We start from the raw sequence: 27129 nt of genomic DNA on the forward strand, positions 1-27129 counted from the left end.
ATGGATCGAACGAACCACAGCCCGGGAGATTTCGATCTGCTGTCCGTGATTTCGGACGAGAGTCAAAATTCGGGCCCGCGCTTCGACACCCGACCTGAATGCGAGATACAATGCGATGGAAGCGAACGCGAACAAAAAAAAAAAAAAAAAGTTCAGCTCTCTGTCGAATTTCATTCCTTTTACCTACCTGGGACATAGGTACATCACTGAAGCAATAACATGCATAAACTATGTATGGAATATGGTTAATTGTTTAGCCAGAAGCAAACGTGGGTGCACCATATTGCTGCTACCTACCTGTCGCACTTCTCTTGATAGGCCAATTGGCAGGTTTTGTGCCAAGATGTTTAACCGAAGTTGTTCAAGCCCTCCCCCATTGAGGCAGGTACCGGAGAGAGCCAACTATTCCAACTGCCTACCAAGGTATATTAATGTTGCGATGGTCTTAATTGTAGCAGAATACGTCAGCAGACTGAAATATGTCGTGCTGCTGCTGCTGCTGCTGTTGAGGCGAGCCTTGTGCCCTACGAAACCATCACCCTCCCAGCCACTGTCGGTCGAGCGGTGCTGGTAAAAAGGGCTGATCCAAAAGAATCCTGAAACAAGACTGCTATAGATCGCATAATCCGAATATTGGCTACTGCTGTGACCTTTGTGCTCAACGATGACCCTCCAAATCGATGGGCCTTCCTGAATAGGTGTAACTCTGTGACTTGTAGTTCCCAGGCCACTTGAGCGCCACTCCCACTTCAGGAAGTTTCATCTTCTCAAAGACACTATGAAGAGAGCTTATCAATCGGATCGAGCATCAGTCAGACTGAGATTGTCTAGAATGAAGTGCTGACTCTTATCATGGCCCGGCAATGCGGCACCCACGTGCCGGTCAAGGATGATGTTCATGTCAAGCTTATTCAATGTCCCGGTGTTGTATTTTGGATTCACATCAGGTAGGTCGTCGTGAATTCTAGTTTTTCACTCTGATCTACTCAGACCAAGAAGTATCCATTCGATATACCGTGTTGCTATTGCTGTGTCAAGCCCCTCCGTCACAGTCCGACAGAGTCCAAAAAGATCTTCATCGTTTGCACACACAGCAATAGTGAGCCAATATCACAATGCATCGAGGTCTTGCCAATACAGCTCATGCCAGTAACTTCAATGCCTTTCGTCACAGCTACTCGGTGCCATGAGCTGAGTTGTTGGTCGGGGGAGGAAAGTCTCGAAGCAGTCAGTCATTACTGCAGCCTCGCGTGCGCTCAAGTTCTTGCTCCAGCTCCATTGTTCTCTTGCACGCTGATACATTACGGTTAGCTACTCATATTGCCTCTCTTGGATTGCTGAGAGGCCGATTCGCTGCGGAGAGTAGAATGAATCCTAGTGGATGCCCGTTCATTCCATTTGTTGCCAATATACACAACTCTGCTTTATTACCAATCGCCCGTTGAGTCACGGCCCTTTGTGAGGGTATTGGTTGACCTATAACACCATTGGAATGATGCAGGACATATTACGATATGTAACCATTTATGCGAGCAGTGCCAGCTCTATCGGTTTCGTGGAATGCAAGTCGCCCATACACAAAGCGGAACATCAACCACATTGCAGCCGCACCGAGAAACTGTCGACTGATGCAGGATCAAATTTCCAGAGGCCCGTCCACAAACATGATCTTCTCAGCTGCATTGGTTTTCTGCACGTCCAAGTTCCTACTTTTAACGAGCACTTGCAGGATCCTCTTTCCGAGTCACAACGGTTTGGTGAGGTGTGAGCGCACAGCATGTATACACTGCACAGCTGATGTGGTCATGCTGCCGTCTGTGATCCAATACCAAGCATGTAGAGAAAGGAATCCCCATGTCAGCTTTCCCATCCTCCTTGATGCTCAAAGCATGCATATCCACGGGAGAAAGTCTGCTGCATCACCATGGGGGATTATAGCCGCCCTACCCGAGGACTCAACGTCCATGAAAGAGTATAATCATGTTCCTTTTTCTTTCTCTGCCTCTGTGTCATTGGCTAGACGACCCTGTATAAGAATGCTAGCTTGGGCAGATAACAGTAAATAGTCTCCCTTTTGCGCATGCGTTCGGGCCGAAGCTGCAAGGTCAAGCAAATAAGCATCATTCTCTCCTCTTTCCAGACGCAGGCATCGGCGGGATGGTTTTATCTTTCAATAGTTGATGAATATCTGCATGGTGGGACCTGCAGCTAGTGGGAATAGCGACCATCTCTCGTCTCCCTGTCTCTCTGTTCTTTTCACGGGCTTTCGCTTCGCTACCCCAAGGGGATTTTTTTTTTTGGAAACCTGGGGGGAAAGGGGGATCAAATGTAAGTGAGCAAACGCCTGCATACTGCACACTGCACGCACGCCACATAACAAGGAGGCGTTCGCCAAAATCCCACAGTCACGGTACCGATCTTTGGAGAGAATCAATAGACCATGACTTTTGTGCAACCTCTGTCGTACTCCTCGCAGATATGGGATCAGATCAAATCAAAGGAGAGAAAGCAAGGAAGAGAGAGAGATTGGTCGCACAAAGCCCTCGGCTGCATCCGAGCTCCAGGATATTCTTTGGAGAGACAGAGAGAGAGTTTTTTGCGTGCCAAGAGTGGGCACCGCCCAGGATGCTTGGGAATATATTGAATGCTGACTGCATACTCAGCTGGATGCCCGCTCACCCGATTGGTTCTTTGCGCCCATGTTGAAAAAAGCTTGGTACAATAGTATCATTCCCGCGCAGATAAGACCTGATATTGTCCTCACTTGGCGATTTACAAGCGTGCGGGTTCATGGTTTAGTCCGAAATCCGATTATAAACCAGGTATTATGTAGGCAGGATGCAAATTGTTATTGCCGGCATCGTCCTCGCGCCGTCGGCCGTCGGTTAAAGAATGCATGCAGACATGGAATTGTAAAGGCTCGACGGGCACAACCATTACGAACAGTTCCCCTGCTTTGGGACTGGGACGATTTCTATTCTTAGATAGAGACACCGTAAGAGTAGTAATGGTAATATCTACGGCAAGCTTAATCCAACAACAATCGCACATGGCAGCAACATATTTCATCTGCACAAGTTTTACGGGACACTTATCCCCGAACGATGAGAAGGCCTGTTTTCCCTGAGCAAGGGCAGAGACTCATTGCAAAGATCACCATATGAGGACCAAAACGTTACCGGTCATGATGTCTGATGTGTGCCCTATTCTGACTTTACCGCAAGGGGAGAAGACATGGATAACATATCTTGTGTCATCTGCGGAGTATACAGACGTTCCGCCAAGAGTCAGCCCCAGTCAGCCACAGCACGGAGCGAGGAGCTGGCTAACATACCAACAATGGGTACAGGGAGATAAGACATGATATGGAACAACCTGCCAACCTGTTGATTCGCCTCATCGTCTCCCACATTGCCACTTTTATCATGTTTGACCCCGCGACATGGTCTTGCGGCAGGATGCTGACAACTGCATATCTCGGTCCCTAGGGTCGGTGAGGCCCTCGGAGCTCCGAGAGAGGTATACGAGTGTTGGCCTTGACCTCTGGGACCCCACTGTATCGTTATTCAAGAATGTCGAGTCTGAGCTCGAAACCAGCAGAGTGTTTGAGATCAAGCGAAAGACAATGATTGTAGACCCATGATGACGATATCGGTGAGTTGCCTGTGTGTTACTTTGTAGTTTGTTGTAGCCTTTTCCAATCATCACTTTACTATTATCCGGAGCACAACCTCTTCGTGGTCATGTCAGCGATTAAGCCATACCTCAAGACATACGTCAGGGTTTCTGGATATTTGTGGTGTTTTATTCACTGCGGAGAAGCAAAAGGGAAAAGTTATAACTCCAGATCGTGGCATATTTCATAACAGATATAGGTGCACGAAACCCGTCTTTGGAGCAGCGTAGGTAGGTAGACATTGTATGTGTTTGTGCGGATTACCGTCTGTCGTATAAAATATCTGATCATCTCAATGTTTGTAACTGTGTGAAGAAGTCAAGCGCAATCTTCCTCACATTGAAACGAAAGCCATAAACGATTGAAATCTTTGGGCACCACCTCTGCATTGATATGAACATTGGCTTCCTGTGATTGCACATGTGCTTAATATATCTTGATGCAAGTCAAAAAGACTTCGGAATATTCAATGATTCGCGTCTCAACACCGCGATGATTGATGTGTCATCCTCGAGTCGTTTTTGGAACGCTGTTAGATCGATTATCGTTGCAGTGTTTATATTCCATGACGGGCACTTTTTCTGCTGTACAAGTTCATATAAGGAAACAACTGGTGTCATCCCAGACAAGTCCTATAAACCGTTCTGTCGGATTGATATTAATACTAACAGGGGCCACGAGCCAACTTAAAGCGACGCCTGAGATCCAAAAGTTCAGCATCGAGAGCAGTAACGGACTTGTAAATCATAAATGTTTGAATTTTCATCCGGGTATCATAAGTGGTTAAAACAACATGTGAAGGGTCAACTTTGAAAACGCATCAAACTATTGCCATGGTCTCTTCGCATCGGCACGGACATCAAGAGGCCGTCTCTGTGCTCTCGTTTGCCTCTTTGCCTCCAGTCTTATCAGCGGCAGCCAATTCAGCACCGAGACCCTCGAGAAATTGATCAGCCATTCTTTTGGACCTTTTTTCGCCAATCTTCTTGCGCCTTTCTTCAATCTCCTTCTTGCGGCGCTCCCTCTCGGCCTCTCTCTCTTTCCTCACGCGCTCCGTGTTCTCCCGCTCCTGCTCGAGGTTCTTCATAGCCTCGTCACGCTCCTTGTTGTCCTTGCTAAAGTGATAAAAGCCCACGCCCTTGGTGCGGATCTCCCAGTTTCCATCATAGTGCGTGTCCGGCGGCGGAGTCGGGCTCTTGTCGCGCCGGGCAGCCAGGGCCTCCATCTGATCCCACTTGTCGTCCTCGGGGTTGAAGGCGTGGGATTGGATCACGTCGCCGTGGATGACGTTTTCGGGCGCCTTGGGCCGCGCGCTCATGGCGTCGAGCTCTTCGGCGCCCAGAACCCTTCTAGCCTCCATCCGCTGCTGTCGCGCAATGTCGGCACGGGTGCCCTTGCGCGTCCGACCGTATTCGTCTTGATACTCGATAATCTCATTGGGCATGCCACCGCCACCGTCGTCATCCGAGTCGTTATCGGCACCGGAGCTCGACTGCCGATCACCGTCGTCGCCTTCCGGGTTCGCCGCGGCCCATTTCGCATCAAAGTCCACGAGCGGGCCCGTCTCGCCCTCCTTGGCAACGTAGTCGCCTCGCTTCATGGCATTGTAGAGTCGTGCTTTTTCCTCCATCTTCCGTCTCGTCCGCGCTAAGTTCTGCTTGTCTTCCTCCGTGCCGTGGACGTCCTTGATCTGCAGCTTTGTCGTTCCATCGCCAACATCTCTTGCGCTGTTGGCTTTCCGCTTTGCCTTCACAGAGAAAAGATCGTCCTTTGCCTTGGATGGTCGCATGCGGCCACTCGTAGCAGTCGAGGTGGGAGTAGCGGACGATGATGATGATGAGAGTAACGAGCTGAGTTGCGACGAGAAGGCGAGAGAACTCGACAGTGGAATCTCTTTCTTTTGTTTCTTGGCTGGTCGCTGGCCATAAAGATTGGGGTCTTGCGGCATGATTTCCGAATGGGCAGGAGTCGTAATCCCGCACTTTTGGACAGAGTAGTACTACTATGTTTCTAGAGAGATCTTGGTGGGCTCCGGGCAACGCTGAACAATTCCGTATGAATGCGAAAGAATCAAATACTATTCACAAGCTGGCGACCCTCCCGACCAGTGTCAAAAGAAGGCCGATCAGGTACGTAAACACATGAAAAACAGGGTCCACTAAAGCTCCCACTCACTGCTTAGCTGCCCAGGTGGTCCCTGTACACTGACTGCCCCGCGATCGGCCCCGTTGACGTGAAAAGAACCAAATTACCCCACGTACGTTGCTTGGGGATTTCGTCAGTTTCCAGTCAGTAACAAAAAAAGACCTTCAAGCAACAAGTCTGATATATACTCGGAACGTTGAAAATGTCGACCAGCCCAGTTTCAATTGCCATTATTGGTTTGTTGACCTGCTCGTACTTTATGTAATTGAGAAATATACAAAAACTGACCATCTACATACAGGCGCCGGCGGCGTTGGCAAATGCTTCCTTAGCCAGCTCCAAGCACTGGCTGCTCGTCGACCCAACCCCAAGCTCAGCTTGGTCTATATCTCTACCAGCAAGAAGGCCCTCTTCAAGTCCGACTACTCGGCTATCCCTATCGACTCCGCCGTTCAGGAGCTCTCTGCAGCTAGCACTGCCCCTCTGGCCCTACCCAAGGTCATCGAATATCTCGCGGCCGCTCCCTCCAAGGTCGTCCTAGTCGACAACACGAGCTCTCAGGATGTTGCCGACAGCTATCCGGCCTTCTTGCGCTCGGGAATCAGCATTGTGACCCCCAACAAGAAGGCATTCTCTGGTTCCTACCAGTTGTGGCAAGATATCTTCAATGCTGCCTCAACATCGGGCGCCAAGGTCTACCACGAGTCTTCCGTTGGTGCAGGCCTCCCCGTCATCTCGACTCTCAAGGACTTGGTAGACACTGGCGATGAAGTGACCAAGATTGAGGGTGTTTTCAGCGGAACCATGTCCTTCCTCTTCAACTCCTTCGCCCCTCTGGAGGGCTCTGGCGGAAAGTGGTCTGCCGAGGTCAAGAAGGCCAAGGAGCTTGGTTACACCGAGCCAGACCCCAGAGATGACCTGAACGGTCTTGATGTTGCCAGAAAGCTGACCATCCTGGCTCGTCTGGCCGGTCTCCCCGTCGAGTCTCCCACCTCTTTCCCCGTCCAGAGCTTGATTCCTCAGGCTCTTGAGTCGGTAGCCAGTGGAGACGAGTTTCTTCAGCGTCTGCCAGAGTTCGACTCGGAGATGGAGAGTGTCAAGACCACCGCCGAGAAGGAGGGCAAGGTTGTGCGTTTCGTCGGCAGCATCGACGTAGCCACCAAGTCGGTCAAGGTCGGCCTGGAGAAGTTTGACCGGTCACACCCCATTGCTGCTCTCAAGGGCAGTGACAACATCATCAGCTTCTACACTAAGAGATATGGCAGCAACCCATTGATCGTCCAAGGTGCTGGTGCTGGTGGCGATGTGACCGCAATGGGTGTGACTAGCGATCTGCTCAAGGTCCTTTCTCAGATCTAGATACTAAGTATTTTGTCCACAAAAGGTAGAATGCCGGAGTTTGGTTGAAATAAAAGAAATATAGATCATGTTGTTTCCATCCATCTAAGACTCGACTGATAGACCATCTATCAAGTGGGTATTGTAGCAGCATAGCCTTTGCGCGGGTCGCCGCCAATGGGTTTGGTATCAGCAGAACTTGTGTTGGCCCTGGTAGTCGTGTTTTCCACGTGAGGCGAATGCTGTCTTGAGAGCTTTGGAGATCTGGACGCTGAGGCAGATGGCGAAATGCCTTGGGGTGATGACCGGACCAATCTCCATATCCACAGGCAGATGTCAAATAAGATCAAGGCGATTAAAGGACCAGCAAAAAGCAGGCTCATCATTTTCTTTGAAACTTTTATCAGCGCAAGCGGCGATATCGAGGCGACGAGGCTCAACTCACAAAGGAAAAGACCAGCCATCCGATGAGACTCGATATCTCCGGAGGAACCGGGAGCGCACTCGAGTACCAAGCCATTGCGTCGTCGAAGAGACTTGTCACAAATCACGATTCCGAATTTGTATTTCGATTATGTGCGAAACAGGTGAAACAAACCCCCTTGGAGGCAAAGGAAAATATTTAAAAATCGAGCTTGCGGGTACGCGCTGGAAGCGATGCGTTGTCAGCGCCCTAATAGCTCAAGGTAAAGTAGCTTGCAGCAACGGCAGCGGTAGTGGACCTAATAATGGCAAAACCACCAACGAACGTTATTCAGGAGCGTAGAGATGGATGCCAAGTATGCCGACAACAATCGGAGGGGCAACGAAGTAGATGTAATAGATGGATGATCACGCACAAGGGAGCGGCTTGAGCTAGAGCCTCGTCAGAAAACAGAGGGGCACGACTGGCTAGGGCAACGCTGGATATAAAAAAAAAGAGAGAGCCCAAAAGGTTCCAAAGATTATGACGAAGGGACAACCGAATCCAACAGATAAAAAACTGGAAGAGAAAGCGGGAGTCTCCCTGACGATCGACAGGGTAGCTGCATAGCTAGTCCAAGTTGGCCGTGGGAGGGGCCATCCTGCCGGAACTTGAAGGCTTGCGGCGCTGTTCGTTCTGTTTTAGCACTGAAAATAGCGACGCCGTACCTGAACTTTAGACTTGAAATGACATTGTCTAGGCCGGTGTTGTGTGTAAGGTATGAGTTGTAATCAAACCTGTCAGCTAGTATTGTTGATTAGTTCTCTCTAAAGACGCAATAAGTAAGAGATGGAGATGGAGATTTGCAGACTCGATAGGTGTTGATCAATTGTCACTAAACATGGCCGCGCAAAGAGGTCTGAAATATATATGACCTTGTACCTACAAGTGCAACAACGGTATTCAATGTTAGTATACCTCGAGAAAAGGTACATCAAGTAGTCTTTTATTTTTCTGGTCAGAAACGATATCTATTGTACGTGTTTGACTCCTCGATCGCTTTTATTATGCCTTCCTTGATATCGTCAATAAGCTGCGTGGTCATTGCAAAAATAAGAAAACAAAAATGATAATGGGTTATTAGAGTTACACAAATGCTCGGATGTTCCCTTCCCGCATGAGGTCATCTCCATTGGCTGACCCCTGGTGCACCCCTGGCTGAAGATTCGTGCCATTTTTGACCGCCCAAATTCCCCAATAGAGTACATAGTTTACATTGTCGACCGACAGAATGCGATTCCCGTGTTACTTTGAGAGGTTGCAATTCCACTACGAGGTCAATTCCATACTTTAACTTCTGCAGCCGACTAATTGCGGATTGAGCTCGCCTCCAAGCATGGCAGCTCCGTGGGCCAATGTGCCCAGTCACGAACAATACTTTGTCCTCATCACGGGCGCAAATAGGTAATGGCATGCATACACTACCTACACACCCTATCTTCCTTCCCCTTGTAGCTCTAGACAGTCCTCCGTATCATGATACTAATACTTTGTCATATACAGTGGTGTAGGCCTGGCCATTTGTCAGCGCATGATTGACGAGTTCCTGGCCACAAGGTCCTCGTCTTCCCACCTGATCCTGATTCCCACAACCCGAAGCGCAAAGAAGTCGGCCGAGGCGATCAACACTATACGAGCCTACCTCGCCAAGACGGTCCCGCGGTCCAAGCAGCTCGCCGCCCGCGGCATCAGTCCTCGAGACGCCGCAAACCGCGTCCACGTCGTGTCCGTCGAAGTCGACCTCTGCAAGCTGCCCACCATTTACCAGGCGGCGCACCGTCTGGTCCACGGCGAGGTGCGCGATCCCACGGGCGCGATCCACCACGGCGACAATGTGGCCATCCCGCGCCTCGACGCCATCATACTCAATGCCGGCTACGGCGGCTGGTCCGGCCTCAACTGGCCGCTCTTTGCCAAGCAGACCTTTACCGAGGGCCCGGCGCAGGCCTACGCGTTCCCCAAGTTCAAGATTGCCCTGCCGAGCAATACGCTGCCGCCGCAGGACATTGGTAGAGGGGGCCAAGACAAGAGCGACGCCGCCACCACGGCCGACTCGCAAAAGCAGCCCGCCCTGGCCGAGGTCTTTACGGCAAACGTCTTTGGGCACTACATACTAGCACACCAACTCCTACCGCTCCTGTCGCGGCCCGAAGACAGCGGTGGTGCGGCAGGAGTCTCGGCCGGCCGCATCATTTGGACATCGAGTATCGACAATGAGGAGTCGCTCTTTTCCATATCCGACTTTCAGGGCTTCCACTCCAAGGGGCCCTACGAGAGCAGCAAGCGCATCACGGACCTGATCGCCGTGACGGGCGACCTGCCGCGCGTCCGCAAGGCGTCGGCCGACTACTTCACCTCGCCGGCCCTGCGCCCGGAGCAGCAGGCCCGCAAGCCGCGCTTCTACGTGACGCACCCGGGCATTGTCCCGACGCCCCTGTTCCCCCTCAACGCCTTTTTGTACTTTTGGTACTATCTGGCCATGTACGCGGCCCGCTACCTCGGCTCGCCCTGGCACACGTGCGAGACGTACGTGGCCGCCTGCTCGGCCGTCTGGGTCGCGCTGACGCAGCAGGAGGAGCTCGACTCCCTCGAGGCGCACCGCGTCAAGTGGGGGTCCGCGTGCGACCGGTGCGGCAGAGCGACGGTCAAGAAGACCGAGGTGCCAGGCTGGGGCTGGGAAGGCAAGGTTGAGGATGCAGAGGCCCTCAAGAACGACCCGGCGCAGGGTATTCTGCGAAAGCTCAAGGGCCGCAAGCTCGGCGCAGTAGATCTCACGGAAGAGAAGTTGGTAAAGTTTGAGGAAGACGCTATTGCGTGTTGGGAGGAACTCGAGAAGCTTCGACGTGCATTCGAAGAGATTATGGGAGAGCGAGCTTGATTTTTCGCAAGAGTCAAAATAGACAAAGCAAAACAAGCGGCCCAAGACATGGCTCACACGAAATGATTATAGAAACTGTAAGCATATATGTAGACGACGCTGTGCGATATAATGATGTTAATAGTAATAATATGGGCTACTACCGCCCTATAGTACGGTACAGGCATAGACCTGTGAGACTCATGTCCAACGCATATTACATTTTGGCCTTTAGCACTTATCTAACATGAACGAATATACAATCTCGGAAATGGGTGACAAAGTATTCCACTTCCCCTTGCTATATATAACTGCAAGCATGGACGAAAGGGTATCTCATTTGTGGATAAGAAGAAAGAAGAGCATTCAACGCGTATCGCTGTTAAGTCTCCTCAGCGTCAAGTTATCCTGGCGGCCAAAAAGCCCCAAACACATGGGTAGCGGCGTGACGGCCAGTGCCACTACACCTTGAAAGATCAATGCCCTGTCCATATTGTAGGGCGGGTTCGCATCCGGGCCGGCCTTGAGCGCATTGGAGATGAGGATGAAGATGGCACCGAATAGCTGACCTGTGGCCCAGCCAAGCGTACTTGTGACCTCGGGGGAGCAAGGATGGGACAATTCAATCAGAAACTCGAGGGCAACGGGAACGAGCGAGAAGGACGCGGCGCCCAATATGGCAAGAACAACGTATGGGCCGGCCAGATCACGCGTGGCCGGCATCCATATGAAGATGAGGTAGCAGATGGCGATAATAGGGACGGCGATTTTGACGGCGAGGAGGAACTTTTTGGTGCGGTCAAGGATGGGTGAGGTGATGGCAGAAGCCACCAGTCCGACCACGATGAGCACGGCGCCGGCAATGCCAGCCTCGTCGGAGGTGAAGCCATATGGCTGCATCATCTGGTTCAGCAGAGATGATATCGAGTTGAAGAAGCCGACAAAGATGCTAAAGGGAATGTAGAGGAGCCAAAACTCGACGCTCTTGCTCAATTTGCGAGCAGAGGTCAGGAGCGATTCTTTGACCGTCTCGCCAGAGTGAGCCGGTGGCGTCGGGGGCTTTGCCGGGACGAAGAAAGATGGAATGCAAATGACGGTAGCAATGATGCTGACGTAGAGAACCATGGAGCTGGTATCGGACGCCTTTGTCACCATAAAAGGCACGATGAGCTGACCAAGCGCACCACCAAAAGGATTGGCCAGACTCATGATGGCGGTCGCACCGATGCGGCCTCGGGGGGTAAACCAGAGATCAGAGTATCTGGTCGGGGCGCTCAGCACAAACGACTGTGAGGCCCCGATCAGAAGCTGGCCAAACATGACGACGCCAAAGTTGCCTCCGTCGCTCGAGTGTGAACCGGCATAGCGAATCCAATTTCCCACAAGCATCAGCGCGGCGGCTGTCATGATGGAAATCTTGGGATTCATATGCAGCATCCAGATGGTCAAAGGACTGACAACTACAAAGATGAAGAAGAAGCCAATTGATAGCCAGTTGATTACCGACTCGTCCACACCATAATACTCGGCGGCAAATTGCGAGACGGGTGAAAAAGTCAACCACTAATAACACAATATTGGTCAGCACAACTTGCAATGACAAAAACATGTATATCTACTTAGCAGTGGAAGAGTATAGCTTGTGGCGGAGCCGGAGCTTAGCACTAGCTAAAGGCGGTCGCATGAAGCTATAATCTATACGCCCATATGTAACTCCAAGCTGCGCTCCACCTGCAACGAAGCATATTGTAATGACTTCAGTAATGATCAGGATTTGAGTAGAAACCGTGGACAGTCACATTTGCTGTGGTTCTATAGCTAGAGCAGCAACTGATAGGACACAGCAAATGCGACAAGATGCGCCTATACTCGGGTTGAACAGACGGAGGAGAAAACTTGTCAAACGACTTACGTCCCAACTGACAATGATGTTCATCAAGGTCAGTATAGCGAGTCCGAACCATCGCTTCTTGTAAACACGATATTCAGCGGAACCAGCACCAGCGCGCTCCGTGATACTCCCCTCCTCGACGGTGCCAGCATCGTCGTCATTGTCGTTGGCCGCGACACCGCGCCTACTACCTCCTCTCCAACCGCCACGGTTGTCGCGATCCTCGTCCTCATCGCCATCGCCCAAGTCGCGGGCAGTTGTGGTCGTGTGCTTTAAATCATCGTCGAGATCCTTGACAGAAGAGGAAGACTTATCAACGCCGCCGTCGCCGTTGCTGCTCCGACTCATGTTGTTGAGCGCATATCCCTGTGGGGGAGGCTTGATGTCGTCGGCATAGGCTGCGTGGCCCATCTCGGCGGCGTGGTTTTCTTTTTTTGTGAGCAAGCTGCGGCCCCGGCTGGGGGCAAAGCCGGAAAACCTAAAAACCCTCTCAAGGACCTCAAAGCTCTTCCCAAGGTAGTGAGAGTGGGATGCTGGAGAGACTCCCCAGTTCCCCAGAGAGTTGGACGGGGAAATAGTGGAAAAGTGCTGATGCGCTGTCTTAGCTGGGCGCGCGCGCACGGGCAGGTTAGTTACCTGGGCCTGTGCAATAAGGTTGGTAGATCTTGGGGGTGGGAACTGGGGGGTGGGAAGAGAGCAGCAGTTAGGATAGATCTTGCCGATCGGGGTCGGTAACTTCCAGTCACTATAGTAATCAAGAGAACTCTCTCACAACATGACCTGCAGCTCCAAAACGTCCCAAGCATAAGATCAAAGGTTGAAAGACGATATACTATGGCGCGACGCAGAAAAAACAAAAGGAGGGAAACCCCCAGAGGATCCCCGGCCCGACACATTCATCTCTCTTTTTCCTCCTTGCATCTACCGCGGGTCTTGTCTGTCTGGTGATTGATTGTCTCTCCCCTGGCTTGGGGCGGCACACACCTACCTAAACACTTGCACCCCGGCCTGATCCAGACTTTAAGGGACCATTAAAGCAACCCAAGCGACCCTGGCAAGTTGAGAGTGGTGCAACCTTGCCCGCATCTTCGCTTACAGCTGATAGACTCCAAAGCAAGCGACGAGAAGAAGCAGCCACTCTGGACTTTCTCGTCGGGGGTAACTAATCAGTTCATCTTTCACATGACACTGAAATGGCCATTGTGCAACCGAAATCTCCAATATTCCCCCTCGTCTTATCTTCTGGTCATGCATAGGTAATCTAGTGGATGTGGTGTACGGAGTACCCATATTCATGTTGCTGGTTACTTCACTTTTCGAGAATCAAGTCCTTACGTACGTTGTAAGCATATCACAACAATCAGCTCCTGCGGGCTTTTTTTTTTTTTTTTCTTGGGCACGTGGGCTTCGTGTAACATGCAAAACCAAGAAGATTAAGACGCAGGATTGATTCACAGCTGCAGCACCTGTGAAGCTCTCTTGGGGTCAGCGATTCCTACTGGAGTCTTCTGGCTGAGCCGCACACGGCGTGTCCTCTGATTGGCAGTCTACTACAGGTAAAAGACCTCGACAACCATATGTCCCCTAACGGCACTGACTATTAATATATTTGAGAAAACTGGACATGGAGTGAGAAGGAGATGCCATCCTTTATTTATTGAGTATCTAAGAATGTGTCAGCCCCGGGTTGAAGTTACCGCGCATCAAAATACATCGATCAACTGTTCAGCATGCTTCACGTTACATCGCTGCGATAACTGTGCGCCACAAGTCAGTACATATAGTAAACGAGCAATCTTTGTTCAAACAATTATGTCTGTGGTTGACTTTCTGCACCCTCAAAATGTGACATAATGCCTGCTATTCGACACTTGTTTTATAAGAGTTAGTGATTTCAATATACATGTACTGCAGCTTCTCGTGTCAAGAGATCACGGCATTTACTAAGGGTATTGACTCTCATCCATTAGGCCCTTGCATGCATGAAAGTAGTGAGTCCAAGCCACGAAGCCAGAGGCCTGATTGTTTGCAAGTAATGAACCACCGCCATCAAAATCTAGCAGTCGTGATCTGTGTATACGTCTAGTCGCATGGGCTCCAGCGAGAAGTGCAGAGCCGCGCCTACCAAGGCGACATGATAGCAGTGGGAGAAGTCTAGTATTCTGGTTCGTATGCAGTGTATGATACATAAGCGGCCGTGCTGATCATCCACCATGCTCAGCAACGCCGTATTGCCAAGCCGCAAATCGTGTTACATGTCCATGACGCGGTGACCGAGGTCGCCATCGTGTTGGCTGGAGTTCTATTTTTGCCCCATCTCTGCCGGCACCGCTCTTCTAGAAGGTGTATATATGTGCCGAGTATGGTGTCGACGCTTGAGGCGAGTCTAAGCCTTGGTGATTTATTTGAGGACGGACCAGAGCTTGGGGGCAGCACATTGAGTAGCGCAGTGTGCGAGGTGGAAGACTATAGGCAGCCATGTCAGTTTGTGCTTCTCTGGAAAGCCAAGAATTGCTAGCTTTTCTCCTGCTTGTCGTCTTTGCAACTGTTCGACTCACATTCTTCAACGCAGTCCTCGCCCGCGCCCTCACCGGACTCCTCGGCCTTGGTAACGCGCTCAACACACTCGTCGTAGTGGTGCTTGGCGGGTGCGCATTGCTTCGAGTTCTTGCACTCTGTAAAGCTGGGTCAGTTTTGGTTCTTACGACCAACAGGATAGGTGGCAAGTGTCGAGTGCTCAATGCCACCAGATGCGCATTGACTTGTAATGCACGGTCAGGCGGGTTCACGAACCTTCCTCGAGCTTCTCCTTGGGGTCCTGCTCTTCTTCCTCTTCCTCCTCTTCTTCCTCCTCTTCCTCCTCTTCCTCTTCTCCCTCTTCCTCCTTCTCTTCCTTCTCCTCCTCTACCTCTGCAGACTCCTCATCCTTGGGCTTGTCGGATTCCTCGTCCTTGGTCTCTTCCTTGGGCTCCTAGAGCTCGAATTAGCTATGCCGTCTTGCAAATGGCGTCGAGGATTGAAGCATTTGCTCAATTGGCTTCACAAATATGCACCCAATGCAATCGCAGCGGCAATTGGGCCAATGAAGGCGACGGCGGTGAGGATGATGATAATGACGATGCGGACGAGGTGAAAGATGGGTTCCGTACCTCTTGAGCAGGGGCCTCGGCCTCGGCGGTGGCCCAAGGCGCGGCAGCCTCGACCAGGTCAGTGATAGTATCCCAGAAACCCATTTTTGGCAAGAATTCTGGCGCTGTGCAGTTGAGACCAGATGTCGATGTTAGGATGAGAGTGGTTTGTGCTGATGACGCTTCTGCGGCGGTCTTCGGGTTTCGAGCCACGGAAAATGTTGATGCTGAGCAAATTGAGGCATTTGGTTGGCCGGCGGCTCGGAAGCCAATCACGTGATGTCAGTCGACCGGCTCCACCCAAGATTAGAGCTCGTTGGTAGCGACAGGGATAAGGTCACATATCATTGGAAGTAGCCGCTGAGCCTCTTTGTCTTTCTTATACAAAGTAGGTTTGTCTAACCTTTTCTCTTGCCATAATCGTGATACCGCGTCTTTGATGAGAATTCTTAATCTGTAATCGCCATGTCAAAATCATGTGCATCTTTAATTTCGTGTCTTTACACCGCATGTTCCAGGAACTCAACTTGAGCGCAATGCTCGCTGTTTTGTCACGTTCAGCGCAGACATGCCTTTACTATTTCAGTCACGACAAATTGGCAGAGGGATAGGACAGAGAGCACGGGTATCATAGTCACTTAACAGCTACCGCTATTGCTATAAAGGCACTATCACCACCCCATCGACGGAAGCTTAAAAAAAAAAAAAAGGGAGCAAGGAGCCACAAATCGTGACATGTCCGGTTAAAGACCAGATTATTGGTTCAACCCACCAACATCATTTCAGTATCCTCGTTCTGCATCTTCCCGTTGTCGCTCATCGAACCTCATGGCGATCGCTTGTGCTTGCGCTTCATCGTAGTCTGGCGGGGGTTCGTTTGGCAGGGGTTGGTTATCTTCCCTTTCACGAGCTGCCTCCTCGGCTCTGCGTTCCAGTTGGGCTTGGCCAGCCAGTATCTGGCTCTGCCGCGATGATGTTCCTTCTCGGGGAGAGTACTCAGGAAGTTGCTCAGCCGTCACGGCATTCAGAACGTGGGCATTCCCCGTCTCCCTGGCAACAGAGGCAGCATGAAGAAGACGTCCCCGAATGTTTTCATACTTCAGAGCCCAATCGCTGTGACCACCGTCGTTGAAAGTAAGTCTCATCGTCACTCGGGTATAATCGGCCGGGATGTTGCCATCGGCTTCTGGTCTGACCTCGGCATCCCAATAATTGGCACCAAAGCCTCCCCATGATGCTCCAACCTATTCAGCTTAGTGAGGGTGCACGGCACGAGTCGAAACTATATCCATAGAAATGCACCAGGGGTTCCACGAAATAAACATGTGGGAGCCGTGATTCAAGCCAGAAAATGTACTCTAAGGGGGGAAATGTCAGCATTCAACAACGGTGGCTCAGCCGTAGGGCTACATGACGCGCGGGGGCATCATTGGAGCTGTAACGTACTACTCGGGAGTTTTCGGTCTTGAGGATCAAGGTAGAGAATGACTTGAACTGATCGGTCGGCTGTGTTGGGAGAAAGACGAGCTACAGACAGGACGATGAGCATCGGCATACAAGTGCCACTAGAATGACCAACCCAGTGACTTACTCTCTTGCTCGTGATATAAGCCACGCCGCGATCGCACTTGAGTGAAAAGGGAGGAACCCCAGGAGACGGGGAAGGAGACGAGACGTCGAGTGATGTGCGGCCTCGGGTCTGGTGCAAGATTTCCTCATTCGGTAGCGGTTCCAACTCTCCAGAGCGTTTTAGCATCACCCAACTAAGGATCAAGGACGCATCAGTATCTTCTCACCAGGGATGGTCTGGTCTTCCTCGGTCATGGAGCGCAGGATATCTCCATGTTGCATCTGGAGCCCGTAGTCCATGGTGCGAAGGGCCGAGGGAGTATAGAAGAAGGCTTGGAACTTGATGCAGGGATAGAGTCTCGAGGCCGGGCTAGGGATATGGTGGGATTGATTTGTTGGACCGGCACGATAGCAGACAAGAGAGGGTACAGGTAGGGCAAGAGATTGCAGCTAAGAGTGGATTCATAGACGAACGAAGGAACAAGGACGTACATACTTTATGGACATTGTGGGCAGCTACTATGTATGTATGGACCAAGGGGATGAGCGTTAGGTGGCCCGGCGTTAGTGATTCTCAGTCACTCAGCGATTCTTTTCGCGCAGTAGCAACGTCGGTCTGTCTGTCTGTCTTGCTTTGCCAGCTTTGCCAACTTGCCTGCCAGCCAGCCTGCCAAATGAAGAATCTCGAACGTGCCGTGGCAATCTAGACTTGTTATTTTTTTCAAAACTCGAGACCAGGGTCCTTGAATCGAAACAACTGGCTGAGCTGGAATAGAGCCGAACGAACAAGAAAGGAAAAAAAAATTATACCAGCACGCGGAGCGGCACGAGGTGCAGGTGGAAGTCTAAGCAGAAGCGGGAGATCTTGGAATGAGATGTGGGCCGACTAGTGTAGCTGTACAGTCTGACCGTGCTGCCGGGTTGGAGATGGAGTGAGTGCCAAGTGGTATGGTCAGTGGTCAGTTTAATGCTGCTGCTAGCTATGTATGAGTTGGTGATGTACTGGATGTACGGTTGGATGAATGAATGGATACAGGTAATAGATGTGGGGGGGAAAATGAATATGTGTGTTTGCCAGGCCTCTTGCAGGTGTGGAGCCTTGTGTGCAGTGCAAGGTGCATATGCTCTTTTTGCAGCCGCTTAATTCTCCTTATCCCCTCTTGCGGCGACTGATGATGATATGCTAAGCGGTTCTCAGCTCAACTCTTCTGACTTCATGGATGGCGCAATACGGTAGCCAGTTTGTTTCTCTCCAGGTCCAGAGTGTGTGTTTGTGTGCGCGCGTGCGTATGATTTGTGCGTTTTGTTAGGTACCAAGCAGTGAACAGCAAGCGGAGGAGTCGGGGGAGAGAGAGACTTGACAGGCGTTGATCGAGGTCAAGGCTTTGCAAGGTTGAGAGACGGAGACAGAGAGGGGCGAGTTGATGCCCTGGCCACACAGTCTTAGGAAGGTAGGAAGTTAACCAAAGTAGCTTAGGGTGACTCGGCGGCGTTCAAACGGTCAATTTTGGGGTGCGCAGGGGGGGCCAAGCACAAGTGCACAAGGTGACAGGGGACATTGTACAACTGAAGACCATTGATACTACATTATCAACTTATGAAAGTCTTGTGAAACCAGTGTCAGTGGTCAATGTAGATATACTTTTACTGAACTATGTTGTATAATTAGGAGATACTAGGAGGAGAAAGATAACCCTGAACTTAATACTTGTTGTGAAGGAAATTCACTACGTACCTCGAGGTAAGCAATTTTGGTAGCGTCGTAGTTAGATTAGTAGGTGATCGCCTCCCGAAATCTCTCCTCCAAGAAAAGTCCGGCGGATATGTTCCTACTACCTTGCTACCTCGTCGTCCTACATAGTACAGCACTTTTTCACCTAAAGACAAGGCGGGTCGATTCTTCCAATCGGGAAGTGTGAGGCGCTGGCCTTCGGAGGACCCGATTTTTTGCTTGTCACAGCCGAATGAGTCTGGGCTTGATAGTACACGGTACCTGACCAGTGGACGTTACGGGCACCCGGGTAAGACTACCAACCCTACTGCCTAAATAAAAGGCATCGGACAATATCTGCAAAACTTGCATATCAGATCCTCCTAGAATCTACTCTTGCAGTAAAATGGGTTGACCAGATAGGCTGTTGCTGGTTCTGGCTTCAGGTAGTACTTTGTAGTTAGTTAATTAGGTAGGTAGGTACCTGGTCAGGTATGCTTCCTAGATCGAGGTTTTCCCTTTTCTCATAATGACCTGTGATTAGTCGTCGCCGTTCACTCTCGACTTTTGCTCCGTCAATTAGTCGCCCACCTCGCAACTTCTAAACGCGGCGTCTCTCTTCGCTGACTGTTTGGCAAAGAATAGACCATGAACGGATGGAGGAGGAGACTCCTCTAGAGATTCATATACAGTATGCAGGCGCCTAGGTACATACCTAGGTCGACTAGGAATGGGTGGCAAGAAAGCTTGATCACTTCTTTGTGTCGGAGTAGAAATCAATTCCATAGGTACGATATTGTAGCAGCATGAATAACAGCCTACTTTGATGTCTTTGCCCTTTCCCGCACATGTCCAAGTCATTCATTCATATGAGATGATTTCATTAGTACGATAGTCTGCGTATACCGGAGCAAGGTGCAAGGTTGCTGTGGAATTCGAGTGCATTATTGAGGGCACATTAGCTCGATTAGGATCTGAACCCTTGAAGATATTTACCAGCGCACTGGATCAAGGATCAATTGATGAACAATCTCGCATACGACGACCCGCATGTCTGACTCGTGGGCTTCGGTCAAGACGCCATGATATGATTGTGGACAGTCCCATTTACGAATGAGAATCCAAGCAACAACGTCTACGTCCCGGCCATTCGGAGTCAAATGACTCAAGCGACCAGCCAATGGACATTTCTTTATTCAACAAGAGCCCACGAATGATGACTCGTATTCTGAATATCGAAGCTTGCTTGCTTTGGTGGTTGCAAGAGTATATGCAACGGAAGCAGATGATTAATATTCAAAGGTTGTTACCAAGTGGATTGTGTGCAAAGCGTAGTATTTCTAGTATTTGTTCAAACGTTGTGGCAGGCATTCCGGTCTCTAACAAGCATAATGCATCACGGGCATAGATACGCACAAAAGTGCATTGAAAAAATATACACAGAGTTCACAATTTGAATACAGAACCATCCACTGGTGATTGGTGAGTGATCGTATAATTATGTACAGAATGACTAGAAAGGGGGGGGGGGGGGGGGGGGGCGGGCATGACATGTGATCTGCACGTCGACACTGACACAAATCGTTCCTTCCAGTGATCTCTCGGACTTCTTGCAGTTGTTCTGACGCACGTATTATCAGCCTCTGACGGAAGGCGCCTTAGAGGCATACCTCCAGTCAGCCATTGATATCCTTCTACTTGGTCTACGCCGATTCTTGACATTTCTGGGGGTCATCGTATTCTTGTGCCAGGCTGCCACAGAAATGTCTGCTGCAAAAGGCATCAATGTACATTACGGAATACCATTCTCCTGACCACCACACCCTCCTCCCTTTGCAGGGATCACGGGCCGTCACGACCCCAACTGGTTACGAACAGCTCTATCTTCCTTGACACGTTTATTTCCAGGTGTATGCAAGCTTTCCATCTCCACATATACACCAGTTAGCATCTGGGATACATAGGCCAGTCATCACGGCACACGTGCAGCACAAACTATCTAGCAATAGGAAACGCCCCGCCAATGAGGTGCCAGGATTCGATGATATAGACCGGAACATTCCAACAGGCTTCAGGGGAAGTATACATGCACAGAGTCAAGCATCACGAATGTTCCATGGCCCTTTACTTTGCAACTCGCCACTTCTCTGATGCCTTGTCCTGGTCCACTCAGCTCGCCAGAACAAGCGTTGGTCTGATCATGAATGGTCTGGGAATATGGTCGGCCGTTGCGTTTCCGTCGGCAATATACACTCACCGATTGGGTTGTTTCTAGCATGCAACCAACTATCTACGTCTCCCGATATGACTCTCTATGGCCCTGGCAGGACAGCATCCTGGTGTTTGGAGGTTCTCGACTACCCGTCCAAGGAAGTGTCATCAGAAGAAAAAAGCAAAAAAAAAGGAAAAAGGAAAAATCCACACCTCGATGCAATGCCAGTTTGCCTGGTAAACGGATATACTATATGCAAATTGCACTTTCCGTGGGACTGCAAAGCAAAGCTTATGGAAGGGATCCAAATTCAACCTTCATCTTCTCAAAACTCCCTCAAAACGCTACTGATGGATATCATTTAGCAGTGCCTCTGGTCAACCGCATCTTGCTAGCTCTGATGATTTCAAGCATGCAAAGCGAAACCATCTGTCTTTTCTTTTTCCTCAATTTACCCTCCGAGTGGTACTCTCATTTTGAGAACAACCAAGAAACAACACACCGATAACCAAGCTGTCACACTGACTCGCATTTTGATCGGCTTCATTCACGCGGCAGATTGAACGTCTATAACCCTGGAGGGCCCACGTCTATTGGCAGAGTACCCTTAATAAGCTTTCTCTCCGAGAATGTGCTCGAGGTGGCTGAGGCGTGCCGAGGGACCGGTGAGCTGCTGCGAGGCGAAATACTCGTACAATCTTCAGGAAACCAGTCTTTTCGCCTGGCAAGAATTGCCTGTTCATTGGGGGCAGCAACGACTCGAGTTAATGGGAACGTTGCTGATCTATTCTTAGGAGACTCCGCATGACACCCTTCTGTTTCGTTGAAACCTTATTTCCCAGCTCTCATCACTCTCATCAGTCTTCCCTTGGAAGGCTGTCCTCATTATCCGAAAAGGTTGATCACCACCAAGCTGGTGTTGCCCGTAGTGTTTATCGTCATTCTATTTTCGTGGCCATGGAAAGTCAACCATGAAATGCCGGCAATAACAGAAAGCAAGAAAAAGGTCATATGAAAGCTGTCTGTTCTGAACCTTTGACAAGTAAGTCTTTCCATTTGCAATGAAACTATTTCAATACTGCAAGGTTTTCTGCACGGAAATTCTTCTCGCAAATCTCTCGAGTTCACCTATTGCTTTTTCTCGAGCCATGTATCCATCAGGCATGTATATCGTACCGAACATGGCTTATCAAGTTACTTATAGGCATCAACGTGGGTCTTGTCAATAAGTCACCCCGTCAATGCAGCTTGTAATGGTAATCGTGGGCCTCCGCTTTTTGCTCTGAAACGAACTACATATGCATCCGGCCAGAGATAATCCCAATAACCTATCCAAGTAGGGCGGATCTCGGCGGCATGACAGATCTCGCTGTGATGCGATAATCCACGAGTGTGATAACTCACCGAGGATCACATGGGGGAACGGTGGCGAGAGAAGCAGGCACTGGATTTCATGTGCAATGATACATGAGCAGGAGCAGGTGATCCGGATTTTATGCTGAATCTGCATCCCACAGCTCTACCTCGGCATGCTGATTCGATAAGAGGCTGCATTCATCTGAGTGGCGTGGCCGACAAGACAATTGACGAATCAGCAGCAAGATGTGTATGAAATAGTGACAGATGGGAGTGTTGTTGGAAGCTCGTCTCTGCTCTTTGCCTCTCAGCACCTGGACCATGCTGCAGCAAGGCAAGCCGATGGACTCCCCCATGTATGGAATGATAGCGTTTACAGACAAGACTGCGAGTCACTTCCACCGGGAGAAAAAAAAAAAAAAGAACGTGGGCTCCTCGGTGACGGGACGGACCTTGGTGCAGTTCCCAAACGCGTGGCGATAACAAATAATTTCCTCCTTCCCCCATGTGGCCCACGCCTCGCCCGTTACACAACCGCCGAGGCCCCCCAAAGCGTTACACAAGCCAAAGTATGCCAAAATCTCTCTCTGCTGGCAATATGCACAAGTCCAAAAATACTGACAACTTATGGCTGAACCTACTTTGGCTTTGTCCTCGCTCACCATTTCAGCGTGGGTGCATGAATAAATTCGACATATACACACCCAGAAGACAAAATCCTTGGAAATATATTGGCTCATGCTGTCAGCCTCTGAGTTGATCAAGGACGCGCACTTTGCCCACGGTCTGTAGAAAAGCAATTTTATTCGCCGTTGTTTGTGGATCATGATGTGGTCGGTGAACTGGGAGGAGAAGAAAAGGCACTTCTACATTGAAAATCATCAGGACTCGGTTATAGTTTCGTCATGACTTTTGTTTTCCCCCGTCAACCAACTCTTGGTGGTACATAATAGTAGTAATTGTAGGCTCGACGTTATGAAAAGAATGCGCGAATCATGTATTCATAAACCAATCATCATGCAATCATTAATGCTGAGAAGACCATACCCTACAAAGCTGAAGTCCCATTTCCCCCCTGTGTCAACTGGGCCTCTTACAAAACTCCTTTCCACCTACTGAACCACTCATTCGTCTCCCCCTCCCCTTCTCTATCTTCTGCTTCTCCCTCATCTTTCATTCTCGTATCAACAACTTCGTTTCACATGACATTACCCAATCACATTGGGGTTAAAGAGTGGAAATGAACCTGAACACCCAAAAGCCCCATAACAAGAAAAATCCCTTAGACCGCGCAATATACCCTGACAAACTGATCCGTATTGGAAATGCAAATGCAGAAAGAGAAGGTAGAAAACAAAGGAGGGAAGCTGAGCTGAATGAGCTCCTTATAAACATCCGGGGTTCGACTTGTAGATGAACCGGTAAAAAAACACCAAGACTTGGGCAAACAAGTCTCGGCGCTTCTTCTTCTACCTCCTTGGCTTTTTGGTTTCCTTCCTCTTTTTTCTTTTCAATTTGTGCTTTGTAGACGCCGTTGAGTCTCCAGGTGACTCTTTATGCATTGTGCAATCGTTTTTCCCGTCTTTCCTTCAACAACTCTTCCCATCGTGTCATCAAGCCTTGCCGCTAGGAAAGCCAGTCGTCCACCTTCTTTGCATCGGTCCTCATGGCATCCAGCGCAAAATCAAGTCTCGGGATCTCAATCTTGGGGGGTGGTGCCATATCAGCCTGCTTCTTGACCTTGTTAGGGCTGTTCTTGGCAGGACTTCTTGCCTCGGGGGGCGGTCCATATCGCACGTCTCTGACCTCCCAGCCATCCTCACATGCAGCTGCAACCCAGGTTCGGAGAGCATCGTGAACGCCTGGGTAAAACTTCTCCTTGCATAGCCGTAGTGAACCACCCATGCACCGTTCCCAGCCTGAGATGCGCAAGAGTTCACGCAGCTTGTTTCGCTCTTCCAAGGTTGGCGTACAGGCCATGATAGCATTGAGTAGGTCGAGATGCGAAGCCAGATAGTTGGTAGCGTCCCATTCTACACCACCCACATAGGGCGCGGCTGGGACAGGAGGTCGTTCCTGGGGAAAGTGTGCCGCCATGTAGGCGAGACTGTCCTTGGGCTGCATCCCCGCGGTCTGCTCCTTCTCTCGGGGCAAGAAAACAACATTCAAGTGATGCAAGAAAATCCAGAAGACTTCTTTTGTGACACTCACGGCTTCCTTGTTCCAGACACGATAGGGTCTTTCACGGCGCATGTCGAGGACAAAATCAACGGGCCGCTCATCCTCCTTGGGCTCTGGGTCACGAAGGTGGCCAAGCACAGTCTTGGCACGAACAACACGGTCTTCGGTAGGGGCCGACTGTATATAGGTGAAGAGGACAGACGTAATGATTCCACGTGTGGTGAACTCGCTTGGGCCCTTCTTCTCTGGATCAAAGATTAGATGCAAAAGGGCAGGGAACAACTTGGCCTGGATTGAGTGCAGGTACTGCAGTGCCAGGCCCGTTGTGCAAAGAGCCTTCAAGCACAATAGGTTTTCGTGAAGGAGAGCATCCTCATGTTCCTCTCTGTGAAAGAGAATAGTTAGTATTACTCTTGGGGCAGTGCACGTTTCTTGATTGTGATACTTACCTCCACTCAACATCCATAATGCGATGGAGAAGGCCAACAATTTCCTCCATGCCGCCCTGCCTGACAAACTCATCTGTCCAAGCCACAGTCTCATTACGCAAGAGTAGTCGTAACTTGTGAAGCTTTCCAACCTCGACCAGCTCTGGTTTCTGTACCTTTCGCAGGTATGCCACAAAGTCAGCTGGTCCTTGTTGTGCCTTGATCTTGGAGAGTATGCCTCCGCCTGATCCTGAGCCCGACGATGAGGGCCGCTCACTGGTGATACTATCGGTTGATCTGCTTCGGAAATGTCTGCCCAGTGTTCCTTCACCCCTTGATTTTTTTGTCGGCGAGCTTGTTTCAGACTTCTTGCCGCTATTTCTGGAGAGAGTAAAAGTCATGCCCCGAGACTTTTTCTCCTTGGTACCCTCTCTAACAGAGCCGTCGTTTGTTCCAGAGTCGCTCTCGTTAATGCTCGGGCGACCGGGGGCCATGTTGGTTTCGGCCCAATCCTGGCGGATAAATTCCATCTTGATTGTGTCGGCAAGATTTCTCATCTTGTATCTCTGGTTCTCGGGTATGTTTCGGCGATCAAGCATGGCTTCAAGGTGCTTATCTATATCTTTGGGGTCGATTACGGGCTCGGTCTTGTCGACTGGCGACTCCTCCGACTTGGAGCCAAGCAAGCCCCTGGTCAAGACTTTCAGGCCTCGCTGAGTCTTGGAAGGGGAGGTTGCCTTGATGCTGCTGTAACCCGACTTGACGTCGGAAGGTCGAGCGTACTGAGCATGGTACGATTGTGGGCGCGCCTTTTTGGCACAGCCTGTAGCAATGTCACTCGACGACCGGTCAACATTGCCGCCGCTGGCCTGCCTAAAGTAATCCATAGTTGTTCCTGGCCCCTGCTTGTCCAATGCTCCGCTAGCGAATTGCGCGTAGATCGGGGGTCGGGATTGTTCCTGGGGGGTACTGACGGAACTGGGTGGCGTGCGATTTTCTTTGTCCTTCTTTGATCGTGTGTAACTGTCATCGCTGACCATGGTATGCAGGTTCTTCAGAGTCTTGGGGCGGCTGAGGATGCCTACAAGATTGGTGGCCGATTTTGTCTTCTTGGGCTTGTGGAGAGAAGCTTGGTCTTTTTGGGGTCCTTCTCTTGACAACTTGTCTTCGTCGTCGGCGGCAGGAGGCTTTAGAGAAAAGGCGCTGGTCGTTTTTGTTGGAGATTGGGATCGCGATCTGCTATCAGGTTGCTTGTAGGGTAACCGGAGCGGGGGACCATCGACTCTGGTGTTTTGTATCTCGCCGAGTGCGTGTGGTCGTTTCGAGAGGTCTGGCGTGTACATCATGTCCATGGATGGGCGAGTGAGAACTTGAGGCAGGACGGGCGCCCGTAAATCAACGGGCGGTAGGGCCGTACCATCCGAATCTTTTCGGCGGTGGATGAATGACTTTAGCACATTGGACTTGGAACGCTGGTGGCCGTGTTGGGGCGGTTCGGGCGGTTGTTGTCGAGCGACGTAGGGAGCATTTGCGGCTGCAGTCGCGTTGCCGGTCGAAGCCATGGCTGGCGTCTGCATCCGTATCGTACTGTGTCGTATTTTCCCGGTGCTTCTGGGGTTATTCTTCTCGTGTGGTTTGGTGGAATGGTGGCTGAGACCCGTGGAAACTTTCTCAGCAGAAGGAGACTGAGAAAGCCCAAGCCAAGAGAATTGGCAGAACTACAATGACTAGAGCATGTGGGAAATGTCGCAAGAGGAATGTGTTTGAACTGGAACTTTAGCAATGTGAGAAAGATGACGAAAGTATGCAATTGTGAAGAGAGAAAGATGAGGAAAAGCGATGCAGCTTTCCAAAAGAGCTCCCCGGACAGACACAGGTGGATAGACGCGATGGGTGAGTGCGTTTGTCTGTGCGTGCGTGCTTGCTTGCTGCCGTGTGCTATGATGAGATTTGGGGGGAAAGAAGCTGTGAATGAATGCCCAAAAGGAGGTAGAGGCAGGCAGCAAAGACGGACGGTCAGATTGGGTTCAACGTCCGCTTATTGGCAGCTAGCTGGCTAAACCCAATCAATTGTGTCTTGATGTCGCAACTTGTCGCTTTGTGCCCAGAATTTCCCCGATGATCGGTAAACAGCTAACCGGTTGCCCGGCAACGACTCAGCTATTAGCGGGGGG

The 27129-nt window shown here is 50.4% G+C and overlaps 7 protein-coding genes across 7 annotated transcripts; 2 read left to right on the top strand and 5 right to left on the bottom strand.

Moving 5' to 3' along the window:
- Positions 1-4535: 4535 nt before the first annotated feature.
- Positions 4536-5624, bottom strand: PFICI_14171 (uncharacterized protein; the record flags this gene model as incomplete). The annotated part of the gene is made up of 1 exon (XM_007842752.1): positions 4536-5624. One exon carries the CDS (start codon positions 5622-5624, stop codon positions 4536-4538), a length of 1089 nt encoding a protein of 362 aa, XP_007840943.1.
- A 399-nt stretch (positions 5625-6023) lies between these two features.
- Positions 6024-7180, top strand: PFICI_14172 (Homoserine dehydrogenase; the record flags this gene model as incomplete). Its single annotated transcript, XM_007842753.1, has 2 exons — positions 6024-6057; positions 6123-7180. The coding sequence occupies 2 exons, from the start codon at positions 6024-6026 to the stop codon at positions 7178-7180; spliced, it is 1092 nt and encodes a 363-aa protein (XP_007840944.1).
- A 1778-nt stretch (positions 7181-8958) lies between these two features.
- Positions 8959-10500, top strand: PFICI_14173 (uncharacterized protein; the record flags this gene model as incomplete). Its single annotated transcript, XM_007842754.1, has 2 exons — positions 8959-9026; positions 9126-10500. 2 exons carry the CDS (start codon positions 8959-8961, stop codon positions 10498-10500), a joined length of 1443 nt encoding a protein of 480 aa, XP_007840945.1.
- Positions 10501-10845: 345 nt separating this feature from the next.
- Positions 10846-12781, bottom strand: PFICI_14174 (uncharacterized protein; the record flags this gene model as incomplete). The annotated part of the gene is made up of 2 exons (XM_007842755.1): positions 10846-12042; positions 12392-12781. 2 exons carry the CDS (start codon positions 12779-12781, stop codon positions 10846-10848), a joined length of 1587 nt encoding a protein of 528 aa, XP_007840946.1.
- A 1990-nt stretch (positions 12782-14771) lies between these two features.
- Positions 14772-15603, bottom strand: PFICI_14175 (uncharacterized protein; the record flags this gene model as incomplete). Its single annotated transcript, XM_007842756.1, has 4 exons — positions 14772-14836; positions 14929-15045; positions 15164-15341; positions 15520-15603. 4 exons carry the CDS (start codon positions 15601-15603, stop codon positions 14772-14774), a joined length of 444 nt encoding a protein of 147 aa, XP_007840947.1.
- A 677-nt stretch (positions 15604-16280) lies between these two features.
- PFICI_14176 (uncharacterized protein) lies at positions 16281-17367 on the bottom strand (the record flags this gene model as incomplete). The annotated part of the gene is made up of 4 exons (XM_007842757.1): positions 16281-16742; positions 16945-17025; positions 17090-17235; positions 17295-17367. 4 exons carry the CDS (start codon positions 17365-17367, stop codon positions 16281-16283), a joined length of 762 nt encoding a protein of 253 aa, XP_007840948.1.
- A 6605-nt stretch (positions 17368-23972) lies between these two features.
- On the bottom strand, positions 23973-26517 carry PFICI_14177 (uncharacterized protein; the record flags this gene model as incomplete). The annotated part of the gene is made up of 2 exons (XM_007842758.1): positions 23973-24912; positions 24977-26517. 2 exons carry the CDS (start codon positions 26515-26517, stop codon positions 23973-23975), a joined length of 2481 nt encoding a protein of 826 aa, XP_007840949.1.
- Between the last annotated feature and the right edge of the window lie 612 nt (positions 26518-27129).

Source organism: Pestalotiopsis fici (assembly GCF_000516985.1).
Source record: "Pestalotiopsis fici W106-1 unplaced genomic scaffold PFICI_Scf_12, whole genome shotgun sequence".
NCBI classification, from domain to species: Eukaryota; Fungi; Ascomycota; class Sordariomycetes; order Amphisphaeriales; family Sporocadaceae; genus Pestalotiopsis; species Pestalotiopsis fici.